Here is a 25,653-nt window from a genome sequence, read left to right as displayed (position 1 = left end):
ATTTCTGTGTGATATCATTGAAATTTAAAGTAGTTTTGGTAATTCTAATTAATATTAATTAGTATATCTTTGAAAAAAAGGTCAATTTATGTCTACACTAAAAAATATAAAATAATTATCGTCAATAATTCAGTACTTTTAATACATATTCTTTTATTTTTTCTCTCCAGATTCTGAAGACTGTCTAAATCCTTTCCAAAACCATGGTGATCGTTACGAGGGTAAGCTACATTCTTCTAAAAAAAATATCCCAATAAAATCCCCCCGTTAACGCAGACCACCATCTTATTGCTTAGTAATATTAATAACCGACGAGTAGATTTAATAGGCTTCGACCTTGCCAGCTATTTTACAAACCGCGTGGAAATCTGAAACTAGTTTTTCAAAAAACATTTTTCCTTCGAATTTTTCCTTCAGGTCTTATAATGGCCATCGGGGATAAAAAAAATGAAACCATTTATTTTTTCGGGGCTTACGTAGAGCGCGCCCCACGTGGACAAAGCCCTATTACGTATTGAAAACAAGTCGAGAAATTTTAAATCTGGCTTTAAATGTGATGGAGCGCTAACGTTTACCCCGCGATCTATCGAAGTTTTTATTATTTAGATATTAAAAAAAACAGTTCTATTTCTTTTTGTAACGTTGTTTGTTTGACGAATTGGGCAGTAGTATTAACGCTCTGTCTTGAGGTCGTTAGCCTCGTATGTAATTGTGTAGCCGGTTGAACTTGACACTGGTGATTGAAAGAAAAATTCCTTCCCCCCCCCCCCCCCATTCTCGTTCCGCCTGTAGTATCCGAAATATTATCCAGTTGTCGACAGGGGGGGCCAATACATGGAAGGGGATGACAGTTTGAAACGCGTGCCACGAATCTAATTATTGTTTCGGCGAATTCGTATCCGCCACTATTTCAAGTGGTTTGACCATGGACGGTTTATAAACCGTCCATGGTTTGACCCATAATTCCCAACCGCGCTTATTTCAATAATTATCCCTGTTTTAAATTATTTAATAGTGTATTTACGTTCTAGATTTAATCTTTAATTTTAATTTTTAATTGTACCGTGCTATAATTTACTCTAATTTTTTTGGTAATAATTTCCCTGAATTTCGTAAATCATCTGATCGCGGTTAACCTAGTACCAGGATTTTATTAAAAATATATACGCTTTTTAGTTATTTAAATTGTGTTGTGAATTCTAATAAGTAATTTAATAATTAATTTTCAATTTTAAAGGAATATTTAAAAAAAATTTAAAGCTTGGCTAGTAATCGACAAGGCAAACAGGGATAATTTTAAATAGGTCTAAAAATCTGGGGAATTAAATGTTATTGGCCTATTTTTAAAATTATCACTTTATACTGAAATATAGATATAATATAGGGTTAGTTGATTTAAATGAAAATTTATTAATTTAGGAAATATATACATTTTATAAAGAACGTAATGTATTTCAATGGAGGCATAAACAATTACTATAAATACGTTCTAAAACAATTCCAATATGAATCAAATCTGAGCAAACTAAAATATTAAATATTAATTAATTTTAATTTACATAACCGATAGAAACAAAGAACCCATCAATTAGATTTGAAAAAGAGTAATTAATTGTTTAAAAATCAATAAATAAAATGATTTAATTTTATTAAAAACTTCTAAAGTTATATAAAGTATAAAATTACGCTATCAATCAATCGCATTATCCCTAAGCGGCAGGCACAAATTCTAAAGAGTAACTTTACCGTTAGTAGAGTCGCACTTGCTTAATTATGTAACGTAAAAAAAAACGTAGAAAAATATTTTCAGAAAAACAGTTAAAATAAGAAAATTATTGATTAACTAACTTATAATAATATTTTATTTGATTGGCCGCGCCACGTACGCCAGACTTCAGAAGGTATATCATTCCTTTTTTAGACAGGTGGTTACGAGTGTAAACAAATAAACAACGATATTAAATTTGTGATAGAAAATATGTATCACGTAAAATGAAAAGGAAAATATTCGAATATGCTTTTGCAAACTTATTTTCATTAAAAATTAGAATAAAATGGTATAACAGTGTACTGAACCGTCGTTTACAATGATTTTATTATATACACTATTGTTGTGATAGATAATTTTGTTAATATCGTCCGATATATAATAATCAGCTATGCTAAAATACCCAAGGCACCACCTTAGGCCTAAGTCATCAAGCAACTTTTAAAGCCATTAATTCAGGTGGCCGGATTACAATACGTAAGAAGGGTGGTGACAATCATATCGGTGCATCCCTAAAAAAACCTCTATTTAATATTGTTTAATCCTCAGATCTATTTAGATATGTATATTTATAAACCCTTATTTATTAAAAATAATTCTTAACCTCCTTTTTGAAAAAGAATTTATTTTTGTGCTTAAGACGATCAGAAGCGAACAATTAAATTCAATACAACGTAAAACCTATATCGGTACACAGGTACAATTTGATTTCCTTTTTCGTGGCTTATTTGTATTTGTACAAAATGAAGCAAACTAAGTGCCAGCCCATTTTCGCCCCCACTCAAACGAATAAAATTAGCCGCTTCAGCGCAACTGAACAAATACGAATTTGCCAATACTCTCGCTCTGCATTTTGTTCCATCGGGGCTTTTTTTAACTTTCCTTTGTTGTGCGTCGACTGGGAGATGACGCTTACCGGATCAGCGTGCCTTATGCCAAATTGAGCCTGTTTTTCTTATAGTTGACTTGTGTGTTACAATTTTTGACTTATAAGTCATGCGTATTTCTCAGGGTGATTACATCTGGATCGAGCCGCAGGCCAAGAGGGAATTTGACGTGGCCATCGGCGCCAGAGTCATTTCGGCTGAAGGCAGGAGAATTCAAGTCATTGACGACGACGGACGGGTAATTATCTTTTCCGACTATTCTTCCGCGCGATGTCCCCACTTATTTTCCGGAGGCTAACCGTCCTAAACTCGTACCTTACTGATTTATCGCGGGATTTTTAACTTTTGTGGTTTGGCGCCCATTGTTGAACCCTTTTTTTATCGGTACCGCAATTTATACCAAATGTAGGTTATAAAATTGACTAATTCGTAGTTTAAAAGAAGTATATAGAACTAGAGTTGTTAATTTTCCGGAAAAATATCCGGAAAATTCTCCGCAAATCGGAAAAATAAAAAATTGAAACATAAATTACTTTTTAAGGGTTTTTATTTTTTTAACTTTTTATCCAAATAAAATGTCTAATATAAGTAAACGTACTACAAAACATTAATAGTGTTACATTGTTAAACAGTTTAAACTAGTCTAGAGGTCTAGTTTTACTTTTAGATTCGAAAAAATGAGGTGAAAATGGCACTTTATTTAAATTTGCAAACAATATTAGACTAATTACGGAATGAAAACTTTTTTATTTTTTACGGAAAATTTTCCGGAAAAAAGGCCTCGGTCATTTTCCGGAAAATTTTCCGACTTACAACACTACCTTTTGTGGGTTTGCACCTATTGAGGAACACTTGTTTTATCGGTACCGCAAATTATACCAATGTAGGTTATAAAATTTACTAATTCGTAGTTTAAAGAACCGTATTTATTGGGGATCAGATAATTTCACATTTTTTGCCACCAGGTAAGGTAACGGTGCTAGTTACAGGGTTGCCACGGTACCAGGAAAACCTGGAATTTCTAGAAAAGTCAGGGAATTTGAATATGGGTATAAAAATCAGGGAATTTTAGAAATTTGCCTAAAAATCAGGGAAATGTCAGGGAATCTAATTTCGGTTGCAAATATGAAACATTTACAAAAATATAGGTTTAATAAGTACAAAATCTTGGCACAAAATAAGTCAGGGAAAATCTCCGGAGATAGTCAGGGAAAACCTGGAAAAGTCTGGGAATTTGATTGAAAAAAAACTGTGGCAACCCTGTAGACAGTAAGATGATTTTTCCATTTAGGTGGAATGATATATTGTATAAAAGTACTATATTTTGTCAAACGTCTTTTATTTAACATTTACGCCCAAGAAAAAAATTTCAGTGTAAATATCATTCATCTAATAAATTGGATGATATAATTTTAAAATAAATATCAAAGGAACTGCTATTTCATTAAAGAGAATATAACCTCAGGTATTTGGTGTGGAACACCAACGTTTGCAGCTCTAGCCGCTCTGGCCTTGGCTTTAGAAATGTTTGGCGCCACTGTACAGGGTAATTTAAAAAATTGAAGGGGTCTTCCATAAAGATTGCTTTGCAGGTTATATTCCCTTTAATTTAAAAACATGTATGTACAATTGGGAGTAGCAGTTCGTTTCAGCGTTGGACATAAAAATATTTTGTTAGTAGTAGTGAACCTCCTATCTTAAATTATTTTAGTAGTCACTGACTAGTGGGGGTAAAAATGGGGGTATAAAAACCAGAAGGACAGCCAATATTTGGCTTAACCGACAGAATTAAAAGAGGAGTTTATTATCACTTGGGTTGCATGATGGGATTTTTTTCTAATAAATGGGATTGATGAATTTATGATATGCCATATTCTCCAAATTGACTAGTGAGCCCCAGATTTCGATTAATTCTAGTAGTCAGAGCCTTTATTTTATTTGTCAAATGGCGTGACTAGTGCCTTATGTCCAACCCTAGTTCCTTTGATATTTATTTTAAAATTAGAAAATTTACCATGGATCGAAATTTTTACATTTATAATTGTATGAGTTTAGTGTTTATCGTTCAATGCTAGTTTTGTACAAATCTAGTTAAATTTTTCAACTAATTAACTACTGATCTGTGGAATTAATTTGATATTAAAGTAATCAAAATTATCAAAACTATTTGAAGCCATAGAAGATAATGTACTCTGTACGTCAAAATTATTGTACAAGTGTAAGTACAAATATGACGATCAATTCATTCTGCTGGATGTAGAAGCAATAACGCAATCTGTCAAAGGCCATTGTACCTTTCGCCTTGACAATTGCGAGTAACGTCGGGCGTCTGTTCACCCAATGAAACCTTACCTTCGGAATTGTGTAGAAGTTTGATAAACAACGAATACTCCTTTTCAGGCTGAATTTTTGTTACTCACTTTTTTTCTTCTCTTATTAGCCACTAAGCAGTGTATCACTGGGCTGCTTGTAGTAAAGAAGTAGGGGCCGTGACTCGAGACTTATTAAATTGCCTGATTTCGCATTTTTGGGAGGTTAATGCAAGCGTCGGAAATTGCATATTTATTTTAGGTGTGATTTCTGAGTACACTTACGATTCTGAAACTACTACGTTTCTTGAGAATGTACTAGTTTTAAACTAAATCCTAGGGAATGTACTAGTTTTAAACTAAATCTTAGGTAATATACTAGTTTTAAACTAAATTTTAGGGAATGTACTATGCTTAAACTAAATCTTGGTGAATGTACTAGTTTTAAACTAAATCTTGGGGAATGTACTAATTTTAAACTAAATCCTAGGGAAATGTACTAGTCTTAAACTAAATCCTAGGGAAATGTACTAGTCTTAAACTAAATCCTAGGTAATGTACTAGTTTTAAACTAAATCTTAGGTAATATACTAGTTTTAAACTAAATTTTAGGGAATGTACTAGTCTTAAACTAAATCCTAGGGAATGTACTAGTTTTAAACTAAATCCTAGGGAATGTACTAGTTTTAAACTAAATTTTAGGGAATGTACTAGTCTTAAACTAAATCCTAGGGAATGTACTAGTCTTAAACTAAATCCTAGGGAAAATAATAATAATAATAGTAATAATAATAATAATAATCAGCTAGGCTAATACCCAAGTCACCACCTTAGGCCTAAGTCATCAAGCGACTTTTAAAGCCATTAATTCAGGTGGAATGTACTAGTCTTACGCTAAATCTTAGGGAATGTACTAGTTTTTAACTAATTCTTAGGGAATGTACTAGTTTTTAACTAATTCTTAGGGAATGTACTAGTTTTTAACTAATTCTTAGGGAATGTACTAGTTTTTAACTAATTCTTAGGAAGGTAGTAGTGTAAAACTAATTCTTAGTGAATGTAGTAGTGTAAAACTAAATCTTAGAGAATGTAGTAGTGTAAAACTAAATCTTAAGAATGTAGTAGTGTAAATCTAAATCTTAGGAATGTAGTAGTGTAAAACTAAATTTTAGGGAACGTAATCGTTCATAACTCATTCCCTAATATTTAATTTAAAACTACGTTCCCTAACAGAAAGAATAGAAACTTTAGGGATTGCTAAACACTAAATTGAAAAAAGGTTTTTGCCCATCGACGACTCGCTTGTTCACATTAATGCTAATGATATAGATGATATCCTGCTGCGGGGATACCAAAAAATCCGAGTAACGCAATTTTTCCGGTCCTTTTCGTTATTATTCCCAAAAGAGGAAACCGCTCCTTGCTTGCATTTATTAGAATGTTTCATTGTCCATCAGTTGCCATAATAATGTACGTTGGTGCCGTAGAGCACGCTTGACTGCGGGCCGGGTTACCACCCCTTCTCCTTGCATACAGCGACTCTCGTAAGCACTTTTGGTAACGAACACTTTTTAAAAATAGCCTTTGTTACCGCCGTAACTTGACGTAATCCACAATGGCTGGGCTCACTTTCATTATAGAACGTTCTAATTGTATAGAAAAACAATGGGTTTGGGAGCCATATTACGCGGGTTAAGTTGAAAGTGCGTGTCGGAATATAGTATTTGGATTTTGGAAGATATATCAAAAGTACCGATGCCGGAGATGGTACCGACTCACGTCCTTTATGTCATTGCTGTCTCTATATTTTGAATTGTGTCTTCAGAGTGTCGAACCATTTCGCGTAGTTGACAGCGTTTTATTTTGGATCTGGAATGTAGTAGTTATAAGTTATTATTTCAATGTAATAATATGAACGTTTTTGCCACTGCTGGGTTGTTTAAAGGGGTACTGTATTTTTCTTGTAACGCGCGGTGTAGTTTCTGTAATATTAATGCGTTCTTAACTTTCAAAGGAACAATGGCTGACTCCGGAACGTCGAATCAAGGCGATGCACCCCACCTCGGTGCAAGGGGTCGAGGATATGATCTCCTTAGGAGATTTACACGAGGCTGGCATACTCAGGAATCTTCACATTCGATACAACGAAAACCTTATTTATGTAAGCATCTGTCTCTCTTTTCTTAATTTATCGAGCACAGGGGCTCGTTACTTTATCGAGCGCAGGGGCTCGTTACTTTATCGAGCGCAATGGCTCGTTACTTTATCGAGCGCAGGGGTTCGTTACTTTATCGAGCGCAGGGGCTCGTTACTTTATCGAGCCCAGGGGCTCGTTACTTTATCGAGCCCAGGGGCTCGTTACTTTATCGAGCCCAGGGGCTCGTTACTTTATCGAGCCCAGGGGCTCGTTACTTTATCGAGCCCAGGGGCTCGTTACTTTATCGAGCCCAGGGGCTCGTTACTTTATCGAGCCCAGGGGCTCGTTACTTTATCGAGCCCAGGGGCTCGTTACTTTATCGAGCCCAGGGGCTCGTTACTTTATCGAGCCCAGGGGCTCGTTACTTCTGTCCCCGCTTTTTAACGTGTCCGTCTTATTTCTTTGTAGACATACACCGGCTCTATATTGGTAGCTGTAAACCCTTACCAAATCCTGCCCATCTACACGGCGGAACAAATCAACTTGTACAAAGACAGAAAAATAGGAGAATTGACGCCGCACATATTCGCCATCGGCGACAACAGCTATAATAATATGAAACGATATCAACAGGATCAGTGTATCATTATCAGGTATTTCACTGGAATTTTGTTCAATTTAATCGAGCGGTCTTCTCGTCTATTATTAACAACATTCTTCTTTTTAATCATTTTAATTTGGGAAAAAAGGATCTACTATAGTAAGGGTTTAATTGTTTCTGATATAAGCACTTGAATGAACTTGCTTAAATTTTCTGTGTTTTGCGTTTGTAGTAAGGAAAAATCGTTGTTGCTGTGCACGTTACTCTATTGTTTTCCAATTTTAATTTCGATTATGAATGTAATTTCAGTGGAGAAAGTGGAGCTGGTAAGACCGAAAGCACAAAACTGATACTGCAGTACTTGGCAGCCATAAGCGGACAACATTCCTGGATAGAACAACAAATTTTAGAAGCTAATCCAATTTTAGAAGGTTATTAGAAAGTCATTACAGTTTTTAATTAATCCATTTTGAACTCTTTTAATTAATCCATATTGGACTCTTTTAATTAATCCATATTGGACTCTTTTAATTAATCCATATTGGACTCTTTTAATTAATCCATATTGGACTCTTTTAATTAATCCATTTTGAACTCTTTTAATTAATCCATATTGGACTCTTTTAATTAATCCATATTGGACTCTTTTAATTAATCCATATTGGACTCTTTTAATTAATCCATATTGGACTCTTTTAATTAATCCATTTTGAACTCTTTTAATTAATCCATATTGGACTCTTTTAATTAATCCATATTGGACTCTTTTAATTAATCCATATTGGACTCTTTTAATTAATCCATATTGGACTCTTTTAATTAATCCATATTGGACTCTTTTAATTAATCCATATTGGACTCTTTTAATTAATCCATATTGGACTCTTTTAATTAATCCATTTTGAACTCTTTTAATTAATCCATATTGGACTCTTTTAATTAATCCATATTGGACTCTTTTAATTAATCCATATTGGACTCTTTTAATTAATCCATATTGGACTCTTTTAATTAATCCATATTGGACTCTTTTAATTAATCCATATTGGACTCTTTTAATTAATCCATTTTGAACTCTTTTAATTAATCCATATTGGACTCTTTTAATTAATCCATATTGGACTCCTTAATTAATCTATATTGGACTCTTTTAATTAATCCATATTGGACTCCTTAATTAATCTATATTGGACTCTTTTAATTAATCCATATTGGACTCTTTTAATTAATCCATATTGGACTCTTTTAATTAATCCATTTTGGACTCTTTTAATTAATCCATATTGGACTCCTTAATTAATCTATATTGGACTCTTTTAATTAATCCATATTGGACTCCTTAATTAATCTATATTGGACTCTTTTAATTAATCCATATTGGACTCTTTTAATTAATCCATATTGGACTCTTTTAATTAATCCATTTTGAACTCTTTTAATTAATCCATTTTGAACTCTTTTAATTAATCCATATTGGACTCTTTTAATTAATCCATTTTGGACTCTTTTAATTAATCCATATTGGACTCTTTTAATTAATCCATATTGGACTCTTTTAATTAATCCATTTTGAACTCTTTTAATTAATCCATATTGGACTCTTTTAATTAATCCATATTGGACTCTTTTAATTAATCCATATTGGACTCTTTTAATTAATCCATATTGGACTCTTTTAATTAATCCATATTGGACTCTTTTAATTAATCCATATTGGACTCTTTTAATTAATCCATATTGGACTCCTTAATTAATCTATATTGGACTCTTTTAATTAATCCATATTGGACTCTTTTAATTAATCCATATTGGACTCTTTTAATTAATCCATTTTGAACTCTTTTAATTAATCCATTTTGAACTCTTTTAATTAATCCATATTGGACTCTTTTAATTAATCCATTTTGGACTCTTTTAATTAATCCATATTGGACTCCTTAATTAATCTATATTGGACTCTTTTAATTAATCCATATTGGACTCCTTAATTAATCTATATTGGACTCTTTTAATTAATCCATATTGGACTCTTTTAATTAATCCATATTGGACTCTTTTAATTAATCCATTTTGAACTCTTTTAATTAATCCATTTTGAACTCTTTTAATTAATCCATTTTGAACTCTTTTAATTAATCCATATTGGACTCTTTTAATTAATCCATATTGGACTCTTTTAATTAATCCATATTGGACTCTTTTAATTAATCCATATTGGACTCTTTTAATTAATCCATTTTGAACTCTTTTAATTAATCCATATTGGACTCTTTTAATTAATCCATATTGGACTCTTTTAATTAATCCATATTGGACTCTTTTAATTAATCCATATTGGACTCTTTTAATTAATCCATTTTGAACTCTTTTAATTAATCCATATTGGACTCTTTTAATTAATCCATATTGGACTCTTTTAATTAATCCATATTGGACTCTTTTAATTAATCCATATTGGACTCTTTTAATTAATCCATATTGGACTCTTTTAATTAATCCATATTGGACTCTTTTAATTAATCCATTTTGAACTCTTTTAATTAATCCATATTGGACTCTTTTAATTAATCCATATTGGACTCTTTTAATTAATCCATATTGGACTCTTTTAATTAATCCATATTGGACTCTTTTAATTAATCCATATTGGACTCTTTTAATTAATCCATATTGGACTCTTTTAATTAATCCATTTTGAACTCTTTTAATTAATCCATATTGGACTCTTTTAATTAATCCATATTGGACTCCTTAATTAATCTATATTGGACTCTTTTAATTAATCCATATTGGACTCCTTAATTAATCTATATTGGACTCTTTTAATTAATCCATATTGGACTCTTTTAATTAATCCATATTGGACTCCTTAATTAATCTATATTGGACTCTTTTAATTAATCCATATTGGACTCTTTTAATTAATCCATATTGGACTCTTTTAATTAATCCATATTGGACTCTTTTAATTAATCCATATTGGACTCTTTTAATTAATCCATATTGGACTCTTTTAATTAATCCATATTGGACTCTTTTAATTAATCCATTTTGAACTCTTTTAATTAATCCATATTGGACTCCTTAATTAATCTATATTGGACTCTTTTAATTAATCCATATTGGACTCCTTAATTAATCTATATTGGACTCTTTTAATTAATCCATATTGGACTCCTTAATTAATCCATATTGGACTCTTTAATCAATCAATTTTGAACTCTTTTAATTAATCCATATTGGACTCTTTTAATTAATCCATATTGGACTCTTTTAATTAATCCATATTGGACTCTTTTAATTAATCCATATTGGACTCCTTAATTAATCTATATTGGACTCTTTTAATTAATCCATATTGGACTCTTTTAATTAATCCATATTGGACTCTTTTAATTAATCCATATTGGACTCTTTTAATTAATCCATATTGGACTCTTTTAATTAATCCATATTGGACTCTTTTAATTAATCCATATTGGACTCTTTTAATTAATCCATATTGGACTCTTTTAATTAATCCATATTGGACTCTTTTAATTAATCCATTTTGAACTCTTTTAATTAATCCATATTGGACTCTTTTAATTAATCCATATTGAACTCCTTAATTAATCTATATTGGACTCTTTTAATTAATCCATATTGGACTCCTTAATTAATCTATATTGGACTCTTTTAATTAATCCATATTGGACTCCTTAATTAATCCATATTGGACTCTTTAATCAATCAATTTTGAACTCTTTTAATTAATCCATATTGGACTCTTTTAATTAATCCATATTGGACTCTTTTAATTAATCCATATTGGACTCTTTTAATTAATCCATATTGGACTCTTTTAATTAATCCATTTGACACTCTTTAATTAATCTATTTTATTTTATTATAAAGCTTTTGGAAACGCTAAAACAATCCGAAATGATAACTCTAGTCGCTTTGGTAAATACATCGACATTCATTTCAACAAACAAGGAGTCATTGAAGGCGCTAGAATAGAACAATACTTGCTGGAGAAATCCAGAATCGTTGGACAGGTATGTTTATTTATTTCTTTAAATTATGGTTTAGAAAAATAATTAATATCCATTTTCAATTTGATAATTAGGCGGCGGATGAAAGGAACTACCATATTTTTTATTGTATGCTAAATGGAATGGCAAAGGAAGATAAACAAAAGTTGGAACTCTCAGACGCGTCCAAGTACCATTACTTAACTCAGGTATTTATTGGGGGTATATTTAATTCGTGAATTGACCTTTAAATTGACCTTTAAATTGACTTTTCCGTCGTTCCGCAGGGAGGGTGCATCACTTGCGACGGCAGGGACGACGTTGCGGAATTCGCGGACATCCGCTCGGCCATGAAAGTCTTAATGTTTACCGACCCCGAAATCTGGGAAATCCATAAAGTATTGGCAGCGTTACTACACTTGGGAAACATCAAATACAGGGCGACCATCATTGATAACCTAGACGCCACTGAGATCACCAATTCCACCAGCGTCTCTAGTGCGGCGAGGTTGCTAGAAGTAAGCTCATATTTTGATGGTTTTTGACCCTTCGAAAGATAGTACTAATTTAACATTTTCGCCGTTATTCAGGTAAATCAACAACACTTGATAGACGCCTTGACCACCAGAACCATATTCGCCCACGGGGACGCCGTGGTGTCCACCATGAGCTCTTACCAGTCATTGGATGTTCGAGACGCCTTCGTGAAGGGCATTTACGGCAGGATGTTTATATGGATAACGAATAAAATCAATTCGGCTATCTACAAACCCAAACCCAACCAGGTTTACCACCGTACTTGTATCGGCGTTCTCGATATTTTTGGTTTTGAGAACTTCACGGTCAATAGGTATTTGTCAAATTGCTCGACATTCGTAGGGCCTATGAATAGTTACGATGAATATTTTCCATTTTCAGCTTCGAACAGTTCTGCATTAACTACGCCAACGAGAACCTGCAACAGTTCTTTGTGCGACATATATTTAAGCTGGAACAAGAGGAGTACAATTTGGAGGGCATTAGTTGGCAACATATAGAGTTCGTCGACAACCAAGAAGCCCTGGACTTAATCGCGGTCCGTCCTTTGAACATTATGGCCCTTATCGACGAAGAGAGTAAATTCCCGAAAGGAACCGACCAAACCCTGCTCAATAAACTGCACAAAACCCATGGAACCAACCAGAATTATCTCAAACCCAAATCAGACATTAACACATCCTTCGGACTGAACCATTTCGCGGGAGTCGTTTTCTACGATACTAGAGGATTTCTGGAGAAGAACAGGGACACTTTCAGCGCCGACTTAATTCAATTGGTTCAAGTTAGCAGTAATAAATTCCTGCAGAATCTATTTATGCAAGAAATTGGAATGGTACGTTGTAATATGATTTCTAATCCAGTGACCACTCTTCCTAAATTTTCATTGTTTTGGGGCACTTTATTTCAAGCAAAATTCCTTTGCTGTCACTCAGATTCAATTAAATAACAGTCTGAAATTGGGACACTAGCTTCACTCTCACAGTCAATTATCAAGCTCAACTCTTTTAAAAGCGCGTGCTTTAAATTCAGAAATATTTGAAACCTTTAATTTTCTATTATTTCTGCCAAATTCTCTATTTTTTCAAGACCTCTTAGATAGGGTGACCACACTTCCTATATTTCAATTGTCTTCCTATAACTTCGAAATATTTTGACTCTTTTCCTATTTTTCGATATATTTTTCTTACTTCATGAGGTTTTCATATTAAGTGTAATATTTATTTTTAACCAAAGTTCCTTAAAAATCGTTGGATTTATCTTTATTAAAATTATTCTTATAATTTCCTGAACGTTCCTATAATTTCCTATAGTTACATATAAATTACTCTTATATTTTCCTATAAAATGACTAAAGAATTGCTATTTTTCCTATCAAAATTGGAGGGTTTCGTGTGGTCACCCTTCTTAGAAAATCCTAAAAATCAAGTGCCCATTTCCTATTGTAAGGGCTCTCATGTGGTCACCCTGCTAAACTCAGCATGATATCAATCTTAATTATTTCCGTAATTTCCTGAACAGGGCACTGATACAAGAAAGAAAGCTCCAACATTAAGCGCCCAGTTTAAGAGGTCTCTCGATTCTCTCATGAGGACTCTGAGCCAGTGTCATCCGTTCTTTATTAGGTGTATCAAACCAAACGACCAAAAGAAACCAATGGTATATGCTTTTAATTGCAATTCGCTACCTAATTAAACCAAAAGTATAAATCACTCGCAAGAGAAGTTTTCTAGTGAAAGTGAAACATGTACCTTAGCAGGCTTCAATTGCAAATCACGGTGATACCATACACCGAATCAAAATTTACGCCGTGTATTACCCCTCCTAACGATGTAAAATGTACAAAATAAACTGCATGGAAGGTTTATAAACTATATTTGCAATGATATGAAAGCCTTAGAAATTCTCTATATATGACATATTTCGACTTGCAAAGGTACATCTTTCAATTGAAGGAATACAATAACTTCTCTCTTAAGTGGTTTATACGCTTCTGATGGAACTTGGAAGCTAAAAACAATTACTAACGCAACTAAATTGTAGATGTTTGATCGAGAATTGTGCTGTAAGCAATTGAGGTACTCGGGAATGATGGAAACCATTCGTATCCGTCGTGCTGGCTACCCCATCAGACACACTTTCAGAGAATTCGTGGAGAGATACCGTTTCCTGATCCCTGGTGTCCCTCCCGCCCACAAAGTCGATTGTCGCGCCGCCACAACCAAGATATGCGCCGCTGTGTTGGGAAAAGCCGACTACCAACTCGGACGTTCCAAAGTGTTCCTCAAGGTACCCGTCGTCAACGCACGCTTTGACTTTTTGTTATAATGTTTACAAATAATTAAACGTTGTTGAATCCACTTTTAGGACGCTCATGATTTGTTTTTGGAACAAGAGCGGGACCGAGTCCTGACTCGCAAAATCCTGATCCTTCAAAAAGCAATTCGTGGTTGGTATCACAGAAGGCGGTTTTTAAAGATGAGACAAAGCGCGATCATCGTGCAGAGATTCTGGAGAGGATATTTGCAAAGGAAGCGCTTCCTGGCTGTACGTATATTTGTATATTTTTAAAATTAGAGTTCGGAAATATTGGTTCCATTTTGGGTCTTCCTGTATCTTTTGGGAATAAATAGATCAGCAATTAAAGTTGATCTCTTCCTTGGTATAGTATTAACAAGGATATAACTTTTTTAACAAAAAATAGCCGATTTGGCATAACTAGGTGCTAATTGATTCTGTCTACTTAACTGGAAGTGAGGGATTTAATCTCCCATAAGACCACAAAATAAGAGTAGAGTGGGTGCCATTTTTGGGGTTGAAGGTCAAAGCTTAAAAGAAAGCAGATTCCCCTGGTGACTGAGATAGTTGGTAAAATGTGTGGCTTCTTTAGGGGGATACAATCTCATATATATGTCAGCGCTATTTCCACTTGCAAATAGACTGTTAGAAAGTACATTCAACATTCATTAGTTGAATGTACTTTCTAACGTCTTATTTGCAAGTGGAAATTAGTATATAGTTAAAAGGTTCTAACCATCTTTTCCACAGATGCGAACTGGCTATCAACGTTTGCAAGGACTCATTCGTTCTCGCATCCTGTCTCATCGATTCAAGCATTTGCGTGGACACATCGTGACGTTGCAGGCTCGTTGTCGGGGTTTCCTGAGCCGGCGCGAGTACCGAATCCGAATGAGGGCCGTCTACACCATACAAGCGTTCGTCCGACGCGTCATCGCCCAAAGACGCTACAAGAAGTTGAAAGTTGAGCAAAGACATCGTCTAGATGCCATGCGTCTCAGGGAACAGGAGGAAGTCATGTTCCGGAAACAAATGAATCCCAAGAAAGCCAAAGAAATTGCCGAACAGAAATACAGAGTAAGATTTTGCCTTATTTTGTTGAGGTTAATGGTAATAGTGAGTGTAGGGAGCTGTTGGTTCAAGGGGCACCACCACTTGTCACCACCCTCCAACGCAAATTAACCCGGCCATCAGGAATAATTACATTAAATGTCCCTGGATGACTTGGGCCTAAGATTAGCCTAGCTGACTATTATTATTAAGTTAAGCATTTTCGGTGTGATTTTAAATCCAATTATATCCACCAGGAACGTTTGCAAGAGTTCGAATACCGAATGAAGGAGGAAGAGGTCGAAAATCGTCTTAAAATCGAACAGAAGAAAGCCGCCATCATCGACGCCGCTCATCGCCAAGAAGAGCAGTTGGACGACTCGAAACTGTTGGATGAAATATTCGGCTTTTTGCCGAAATCGGACACGACAAGCGAACAAATACGTACCACGACCATCTTCAAGGACTTGGATCAGTCGCCGAACTTTCGACCAGAAATTAGTGACAAAGAAGGCACTCTTCCCCCGGCGCCACCCAAAGACGAGGAGGAATTGACCGAATACAAATTCCAGAAGTTCGCGGCCACTTATTTCCAAGGGAACGTCAACCATCAGTACCATCGCCGGCCCTTGAAGCAGCCCTTGTTGCCCTTACCCACGCAGGGCGATTGCATGGCCGCCTTGGCTCTTTGGATTACCATTTTGCGGTTCATGGGAGATATACCAGAACCCAAGTTTCATACTATGGATAGGGTAAGTTTTACGTCTTTTTTGTTTCTTGTTTAGCCAAGAGTACTATATGACAAATTAATATCGATACCAACTTGAACGATAACGATAACCAGTTTTTACTATGGGACAAATGAATATCGATACCAATTTTATCGATGACGGTAACGATTTTTTACCGATATGCCAAATGAATATCGATACCAATCTAATCGATGATGACGGTAACGATTTTTTACCGATATGCCAAATGAATATCAATACCAATTTAATCGAGGACGGTAACGATTTTTTACCGATATGATAAATGAATATCGATACCAATTTAATCGATGACGGTAACGATTTTTTACCGATATGATAAATGAATATCGATACCAATCTAATCGATGATGACGGTAACGATTTTTTTACCGATATGATAAATGAATATCGATACCAATTTAATCGATGACGGTAACAATTTTTTACCGATATGATAAATGAATATCGATACCAATCTAATCGATGATGACGGTAACGATTTTTTACCGATATGCCAAATGAATATCAATACCAATTTAATCGATGACGGTAACGAGTTTTTACCGATATGACAAATTAATATCGATACCAATTTAATCGATGATGACGGTAACTTTTTTTCCGTTAAGACAAATTAATACCGATACCAGTTTAATTGCTAACGATACCAATTTTTTCATTATGTCAAATTGATATCGATTTATACGAAAGCGATTTATACCGAGATCGGTTTAAAAAAAACCTAATAAAAATGGCCGATGATCGTGAGTTTTTTTTTCGAAATAATCATTAAGACGCAAATTGACTAATCGTTATATCGCGTTATCGGTAACCGATCTTAGTAAAAAGATTTAAATTATGATTGTTGAAAATATAATTAAGTCCTGGGGCTCTTGACGTTATCTGGGAATATCTGTATGTGTAAAGGTATTTTATCTGAAATTATTAAGTTAGTCGGACATCATAAGCCGATCACTCAGTAGATGGCATTAGTCGTCTTCCGTTGTTTAAAGGCAAGTGGCGGCTCTATCATTATTATGAAAAGGCCTCTGTTATTAGAGATGTCCTCATATCTATCCGATTCTTCGAAAAACACGACTTTAGTGGCGAGCTTGGGGCCATCTATTTATGGCAAAGCAAGCTAAAATTTAAAATAGCGAAACAATAACGTCGTCAGAGAGCCATTGTAGAATATTATAATTGGACAGCTTATACTCTTATTTAGTGGACTTTAACCTAAATTGTATATCCCGGGTAAAAATATGGTTTATTATACGCTGTAATTTATGTTATTGACCAATTTACAAACGATCCAATCATCGCGAGGGGTACCTATAAGTACCGCCTTTTTTATTTCGACTCTAGCGACATCTATTGAAAAAGAGCTCCTTCACGTCGAGCTGCCACTTGCTTTAACATCTCTATTTTAAAACTTCGTACTCACAACTTACGGGGACTTTGAACTTAAGCTCACAAAGAAAAATTAAAGTTATAATTTACGTTTTCTGCTCCACATTAACTAAACTATTTCTACGTTATAAAACTATTACTACAGAACGGTGCTCTAATGATAACGATTTGTAAATAACAATGCCTTTTTTAAACCCAAAATGATTAACTAGAAATGGTTTCCATTTAAGCGTACAATGGTTTTTTTCACACCTGAAAATTTAATAATAACAGTTGTTGTTTCGATTTTATTAGGCCAAATTCAATTGTTATCCTCGGAGAATTATGGTTATTATACTTTTTCGAGATATGTCTATAACGATTTACAAATGGTGAGAAACAAGTTTGAAAATATATTAGGAAAATTATCCATTACTGGAACCATTATACTCTCCATAACAGCGCTTTTTAGGTTACCTCCACAAAGGCGTTTTGGAATCACAGGTTGAATTTGTCTATTTTTTAAGTTTAAGAATTCAATGTTACGTGAATATTTTTCACCTAAAATTTATGGAAAGTAGAGATCAATATTCTTAACTACGACTGATCGAAATTTAGACCAAAATTAAAAAAATATTTATAAATTTTTTTTAATATATATCCCACGAGTCTCGAGATGTTTAGGCTATTAACATGGAACATGCAACTTCCCAGGCTCAACGCGAATTTCAATGAGCACAAATTTACCGCACGCACGTGTAAAATGTAAAAATTACACTCCACAGGGTTGCCATGGTATCTGGAAATGTCAGGGAATTTAAAGGACTATTGGGAAACTTCATGGAAATTAGTTTTGAATTTACTAAAATATAAGTTAAAATTGACCAATTTTAGCTTCAAAATTCAGGGAAAATCTCTGGAAATGGTCTGGGAGAACCTTGCAAAGTCAGGGTATTTTAATCTGAAAAAACTGACAACCCTGCTCTATTAAAGATTCATAAACCATATTTTTCCGATACAATCACCAAAATGAGTTTCCCCTATCAATTTTTCTTTCCAAAATATTTTTTGAAAAATCTACGGAAATCTGCGAACTTGTGCGAAGGTACATCTTCAGGGTTGCCACACGTCAGAGAAATCATAGAAAAGTCAGGAAATTTAAAAATGGGCTTAAAATGTCAGGAAAATTTAAGAATGTACTTAAAAAGTCAGGAAATTTTAAGTCTTCTGCTATTTCTTCACACATTTAGTTGACAGCTATTAAAGTAGATGGCGCTATCTTTTCTTACCTTGAAGCCTATTTAATTCCTTGAAAGTTTTGCTAATAATATTAACCATTTAACGTTTGTACGGAAATATAAGTTGATTTAAATCTGATAAATATAAAAATTATCTTAAAATGTCCAGGGAATTTGAAACTCAAAATATGGTGGTATGTATTTATTTATACTCAGGGAGAATGAATATGTCGAGACTATCGACGGACACGTTGAGACCCTAACCCCGTCACGCTAAGGGGGGGGGGAGGAAAAAAGGAGGCGGTCTTATTTTTTGCGTCCTCGCAGCAGCGTTAATCGCGTCGAAAAACGTAATTTTTAAGAGCCAATGAGATTGCAGTATAGTTTGATTTTATTAAAGCGGAGGAGCATACCGGGGGCCCCAACGGGCGGAATTGGAGAAAAACGAAAAATAATCTCGACATATTCATTCGCCCTGAGTATAAATAAATACATTCTTGATATTATATACTCCTGGTAATAGTTAAAGATGACTAAAATTCCGTACTGTGGTTTACTGTTTTCATTATATGTTACCGAATTCCGGTTAATCCCTTTTAAATAAATAGACTTTGTTTCGCTCGAATATCTCTCATTTACAAAGGATATAGACAAGTTTTAGACTAAACGCACCATCGAAGGACTGTTAGTTGTTATTTAGCCAGTATTTCATGACCTGATTTCGAGGTTTCTTTACTAGAAGACTGTAATTTCATTCACGTAGCTGGTTTCTAAATAGTTTTATTTTTTTTTCACTAATAATTTGAAGGATAAGTGAGAACGCGGCAAGCCTCTCTTCCAGATATCTTGTTAAACCGGAAAATCTTTAATCTAACATGTAGAAAATCAAGCGCTCGCTATATTTTTCCCGTTGCGGAGAATCTCAGAGATAACTTTACAGCTTTTTATCAGTCAAAATCAAAAGAACTTTCATATATCCTGGTCCATCTTCAAATCGGGTTTTTTCACTTTATAGAAAGCATCACATAAAAAAGATACATTTTTTTTCTACTATTTTTAAATTTATTGGTTTAAAAATATGGGTTTTTAGTAAATTAATTCGACAATGTTTGTTTCAGTGCTGCCACTTTTTATTTTTAATAAAAATGAAATCAATCAATTTTTATTCAAATCGAATTTTTTGGATTTTATTGATTTTTATACAATAATTATAATTAACGGATATTTTACTTTTATCAGTCAGCTAAACCTTGAATTAAATCAAAGCTTAATTGAATTTAATTACTATTTAATATTTTAGTTTGCTCGGACTATTTTTTTAAGAAACTATTTTGGTCATTTTTTATTCTTACATTAAAAATCATGATTTAAATCAATGATTCTTTAAAAATAAATCAGTTGCAGGGCCCCCAGAGGTCCTATAATTCCTATAAAATCCTATATTTTTTAAAATGTCCTATAACATCCTATTTTATTAGCAAAATAACCTAAAAGTCCTATAAAATCCTATAATTTTGATATTTTGCCCAATTCAAATCCAACCACGCAGTGAAATTGTTAGATTTAGCTATAGGATAAATTCATATACCAAGTCATTCTATTCTATACTTTTGTTATTGTTAACATGGTTAGTTACTAGTATATTTTTGTGATAAAATGGTTAAATAGTTTCTATTATTAAGTGAAAATCAAAATATATAGATTTTGTTTTTAAATTCATAAAGTCAGCAAATTAAATAGCATGTATAGTCCTATACATATAAAATCCTATAATTTTGAAAATAAATCCTATAAAGTCCTATATTTTGATAAATATAATCCAATTTTTCCTATAAAAAATTTAAGATTCGAGTGGGGGCCCTGCAGTTGATTTAAATCTAAATAGATTTTAATCATGATTTAAATCAATTAGATTTTAATCATGATTTAAATCAATTAGATTTTAATCATGATTTAAATCAATTAGATTTTAATCATGATTTAAATCAAATAGATTTTAATCATGATTTAAATCAATTAGATTTAAATCAGCTAACTCCGGTTTGTTTATATTTTGCCTTACTGTTGCGTTGAAAATCGTCCCATTCCTACGAGAGAAAAAAAACCGAAAACTCGTATTTTTATTTGGTCTAGTTATAAGCGTCAAAATATCCATTTGACATTTCTAATGTCAATTTATTACAAGTCTATTTGACAGTTCTTAATCATTGCATTGTAGGGACTAACACCTATTTACGTCAGCTTCTAGTTCAAGTACATTAAATTCGAAGTGAACGCGTAGAAAGTGCATCATTCTTAGCTAAGGCTCCAGTTTGATACGGTTAAAAATTTAGTTTCATTATATAATCACCACAAATGGCGTTTCGACTCAGACTAAGACTCGATTTCAATAATAATGAAGTATATAAACAAAAAAATAAACGTGATATATGGCACACCCTTCCTGGGGAATGGGCTAAAAAATCTCCCAAAAAAATGTTCCTCAACCCCTTTGGAAATATATTCACTTTTATTAAAATACCGGTTTTTTGGTCCTTTTTTTCTGTAACAGGACAATACGTCTGTGATGACAAAGGTGTCCGCGACATTAGGACGAAATTTCGTAAAAAGCAAAGAATTCCAAGAAGCTCAGCTTATGGGACTGGATATTGTGAGTATTATCCTTTGGTTTTCTTTTATAGTGTTTTGGCGTTACTTTTAAGGTGGAAAACTTGTACGATGGTTTTTGCTGTTAGTTTTGACGGTTTATTCCGACTAGAACTGGAAATATAATGTATTTGGGAGTGTATCTGAAATTATCATTTCGAACTAGTTTGGACTACGGACAAAAATTGTCATTTGCATTTATAATATTCGAAATATTATACCGGTAGTGCGTAGAAATGGCGTGTCACCCGACGATATTGTTAAAGGCAGGATGTAGATTTCGTCACTACGAACCGCGATGTCCGATTACTATCGTTAACTCTAAAAATCAAGTTAGACTAGCTTAACCCCTTTTAAAATATTTTAAAATTTTGCCCTAACGCTAGTCGTAGTTGCGTGAAGCTACTTCAATTGGTATTGTTTGCGACTCTAACCCCGTTAGTTTGTTCAAGAACGTATTCATTAAGACTTAGAGAAAATGAGATTATGGTCCTTGTTTCCCCTGTCACGAGAAGAAAATACGTCAACCGCGTCGATAGACGTTAGTTTTAGGGAACGAATGAGATACCGTTCTGATTTGATTGTAATTTAAAGGGAGGAGCATACTGACCGACCATGAACTGGGAGCCATTCCCTCTAAGCAGTTATAATCAATATGATTAAATACCTTCTAGGCTCGTAATAGTTATAATCAATATGATTAAATTCATTCTAGGCTCTTAATAGTTATAATCAATATTATTAAATTTGTTCTAGGCTCGTTATAGTTATAATCAATAATGTTAAATACGTACTAGGCTCATTATAGTTACAATCAATATGATTAAATACCTTCTAGGCTCGTTATAGTTACAATCAATATTATTAAATACCTTCTAGGCTCGTTATAGTTAAAATCAATATGATTAAATACCTTCTAGGCTCGTTATAGTTAAAATCAATATGATTAAATACGTACTAGGCTTGTTATGGTTATAATTAATATTACACGTACACTATAGAATTTTAATTTTCCACCGCGATTTTGGCGTTATCTCGAATTGTCAAAAGGCAGACAATTTTTTTGTTTTTTTTTTAAACTAAAACAACTTAACAACTAAGCTCTCATGTTAAAATCTATCCGCATCTCCGACGAACTTGTCGCGAAAATCTGAAATATTTCTCCATACACGTACCCTAATAATTTTAATTTCTTAATCGGAAACCAGTTTAATTATTATCTAGTCCACATTTTTTTAGACCTTTAAACTGTTTAATTAGGCCTAAAACAGACTGGGTTGGCATTCAGAAACACCAGCGATTAAGCCCGAACCAGTTTGAGTGAAATGCTATTTCTCACTTTTCCGAAGGTCTAAATCATGAAATTTGGGGGGGCGTTTCGCTTTTTTCGCAGGATTCCATGTACCCAAAGGCTGCCACCAAATCTCGCAGTATCCGCAACAAGTTGGTCTCGCTGACGCTCAAGAAGAAGAACAAGATCACGGAGGATGTTCGTCGGCAATTGCAAGAGGAGGAGCTAGCCGCCGACAGCTACAGCAGCTGGTTGGAGAGCCGACCCACTTCCAATCTGGAGAAACTTCACTTCATCATCGGACATGGCATTCTACGGGACGAACTCAGGTAAATCTCTCTCGAGAGAAATTCCTCTTCTGCTAGCTTTTGCCGCTTTTTATTAATTTGTTTTTAATATTTTTGACCTTAATTTTAATTTAATTACGTGGTTTCTTGGGGACTTCTGTTGTCAAAGATATATTAAATTATTTATCTCCGCCACCCGTTATTATTTTACTATGTTTGTTATCCCGGTGATTTTCCGTTAGCTTAATTGCGACAATTTCTAGCTTTTCCGAATGTTTAAAATAACACGTTTCATTCGAGGTCAAATTGTTCAAAATATGTTATTTTTTCCAAATTGCGATTCATTTAACTGCATCCTTAATTTATAAATTTCCCCTGAAATATTTTCTCGTGCATGGTAAGGTAGAATTCCTTAGTCGTTCATAATCGAAATAATTGTTTAGTCTCAATATCTTTGATTTGGGGTAGAGACTTTTCCACATTTAAAATTCCTTATTCGCTTAGTTCAATATCTTTGGATCGGCAATGATTTAATGTACGGACTTTTCCAAATTTAAAATTCCTTATTCGTTTAGTTCAATATCTTTGGATCGGCAATGATTTAATGTACGGACTTTTCCAAATTTAAAATTCCTTATTCGTTTAGTTCAATATCTTTGGATCGGCAATGATTTAATGTACGGACTTTTCCAAATTTAAAATTCCTTATTCGTTTAGTTCAATATCTTTGGATCGGCAATGATTTAATGTACGGACTTTTCCAAATTTTAAATTCCTTATTCGTTTAGTTCAATATCTTTGGATCGGCAATGATTTAATGTACGGACTTTTCCACATGTAAAATTCCTTATTCGCTTAGTTCAATATATTTTGGATCGGCAATTATTTTAGGTTCAGACATTTCCACATGTAAAATTCCTTATTCATTTAGTTCAATAACTTTGGATCGGCAATGATTTGGGGTTCAGACATTTCCCGAGGGGTCGGACATTTACCAAAATCCCGTACTTTTAACTCTCTCTATGGTAAATTAACATTGAAATCCCAAAATCACTTAAAAATGTAATGATAAAATCGCCAAAATCTCTACGAAATCCCGTACAAAATAAAGTTAAGTGTCCGACCCCTCGACATTTCCACGTGTAAAATTCCTTATTCGTTTAGTTCAATATATTTTGGATCGGCAATGATTTAATGTACGGACTTTTCCAAATTTAAAATTCCTTATTCGTTTAGTTCAATATCTTTGGATCGGCAATGATTTAATGTACGGACTTTTCCAAATTTAAAATTCCTTATTCGTTTAGTTCAATATCTTTGGATCGGCAATGATTTAATTTACGGACTTTTCCACATGTAAAATTCCTTATTCGCTTAGTTCAATATATTTTGGATCGGCAATTATTTTAGGTTCAGACATTTCCACATGTAAAATTCCTTATTCATTTAGTTCAATAACTTTGGATCGGCAATGATTTGGGGTTCAGACATTTCCCTCGACATTTCCACGTGTAAAATTCCTTATTCGTTTAGTTCAATATCTTTGGATCGGAATGATTTAGTGTTCAGAAATTTCCACATGTAAAATTCCTTATTCGTTTAGTTCATTATCTTTAAATCGGCAATGATTTAATGTACGGACTTTTCCACATGCCATCGTAATAATAAATAACAACATAGTTTCGTTGTGAAAAATGTTAAAGGGCATTCCCCTTATTGAAATTTTTAAAAATGGCTTATTCCATAAACTTTCTTGTACTTGGTTTTTTCTTCTAACCGGGAACATCGCTTAAGAAACTTAAAACTTGAGGGTGTATTAAACAAAAAACGCCCAAAGAACAATTTTTAACTATAAAGGAAAACCACTTTAACATGATATAAACGCAAACTCCATTCCTACCTCTCTCGAACCCATCATAATGTCATTTATAGCTCCCCCAAAACTGACGTCAAAAAAGAGGATTAATTTTAGGGTGTATTTCTTATGGAAGAGTTCTGCTTCTTTTTTAAAGCCTGGGTGTTTTTTTCGTAACGATATAGCGTATTTTGAATAAGTATAATTCGTATAAGGCATCGCTATTTTGTGGTCAGGAATAACCTAAGTTGTTGCGATGAAAATTTCATAATTTCTTTACGTGGTCGCTCAGTTTTTAGATATTTATATTTGAATCTTAATACATTTTCTGGCGAGGTTTGTAAAACCCGTAAGAGTAAACCAAAATTACCTTTTTTAAACTTATATATGAATGAGAAAATGAACTTTGGTTTACTAAATTCTAATTTTAATATCTTTTTTTCCGACGAGGCTTATAAAAGCTAGTTTAGTAAATCACAATTTCCATTTTACACCGAAATGTAAATATAAAAATAAACTTTTTGATTTACTAAAACCGCTTTTATGAGCCTCATCAGAAAAGGGTATTAATTTTTATCGCATTTTCTTTACG

At 33.4% G+C, this 25,653-nt stretch overlaps 1 protein-coding gene across 5 annotated transcripts in view; it reads left to right on the top strand.

The window, feature by feature from the left end:
* Window positions 1-25,653, top strand: part of ck (unconventional myosin-VIIa ck) — a 52,517-nt gene that overhangs the window by 16,483 nt on the left and 10,381 nt on the right. For all 5 annotated transcript variants that reach the window (XM_090168612.1, XM_090168609.1, XM_090168608.1 and 2 more), the window contains 17 exons: window positions 171-221; window positions 2,780-2,893; window positions 6,979-7,125; window positions 7,570-7,754; window positions 8,012-8,133; window positions 11,600-11,742; window positions 11,814-11,927; window positions 12,006-12,236; window positions 12,309-12,568; window positions 12,637-13,090; window positions 13,777-13,914; window positions 14,299-14,544; window positions 14,623-14,802; window positions 15,304-15,630; window positions 15,861-16,355; window positions 21,534-21,632; window positions 23,022-23,248. In XM_090168612.1, coding sequence (XP_090024738.1) covers window positions 204-221; window positions 2,780-2,893; window positions 6,979-7,125; window positions 7,570-7,754; window positions 8,012-8,133; window positions 11,600-11,742; window positions 11,814-11,927; window positions 12,006-12,236; window positions 12,309-12,568; window positions 12,637-13,090; window positions 13,777-13,914; window positions 14,299-14,544; window positions 14,623-14,802; window positions 15,304-15,630; window positions 15,861-16,355; window positions 21,534-21,632; window positions 23,022-23,248 — 3,500 coding nt within the window. In that variant the 5' untranslated portion in view covers window positions 171-203. The remainder of the gene's footprint in view (window positions 1-170; window positions 222-2,779; window positions 2,894-6,978; window positions 7,126-7,569; window positions 7,755-8,011; window positions 8,134-11,599; window positions 11,743-11,813; window positions 11,928-12,005; window positions 12,237-12,308; window positions 12,569-12,636; window positions 13,091-13,776; window positions 13,915-14,298; window positions 14,545-14,622; window positions 14,803-15,303; window positions 15,631-15,860; window positions 16,356-21,533; window positions 21,633-23,021; window positions 23,249-25,653) is intronic.

Source organism: Leiobunum rupestre, chromosome 3, assembly GCF_980474605.1.
Source record: "Leiobunum rupestre chromosome 3, qqLeiRupe1.1.hap1, whole genome shotgun sequence".
NCBI classification, from domain to species: domain Eukaryota; kingdom Metazoa; phylum Arthropoda; class Arachnida; order Opiliones; family Sclerosomatidae; genus Leiobunum; species Leiobunum rupestre.
This window is presented reverse-complemented; position numbering and strand designations above follow the sequence as displayed.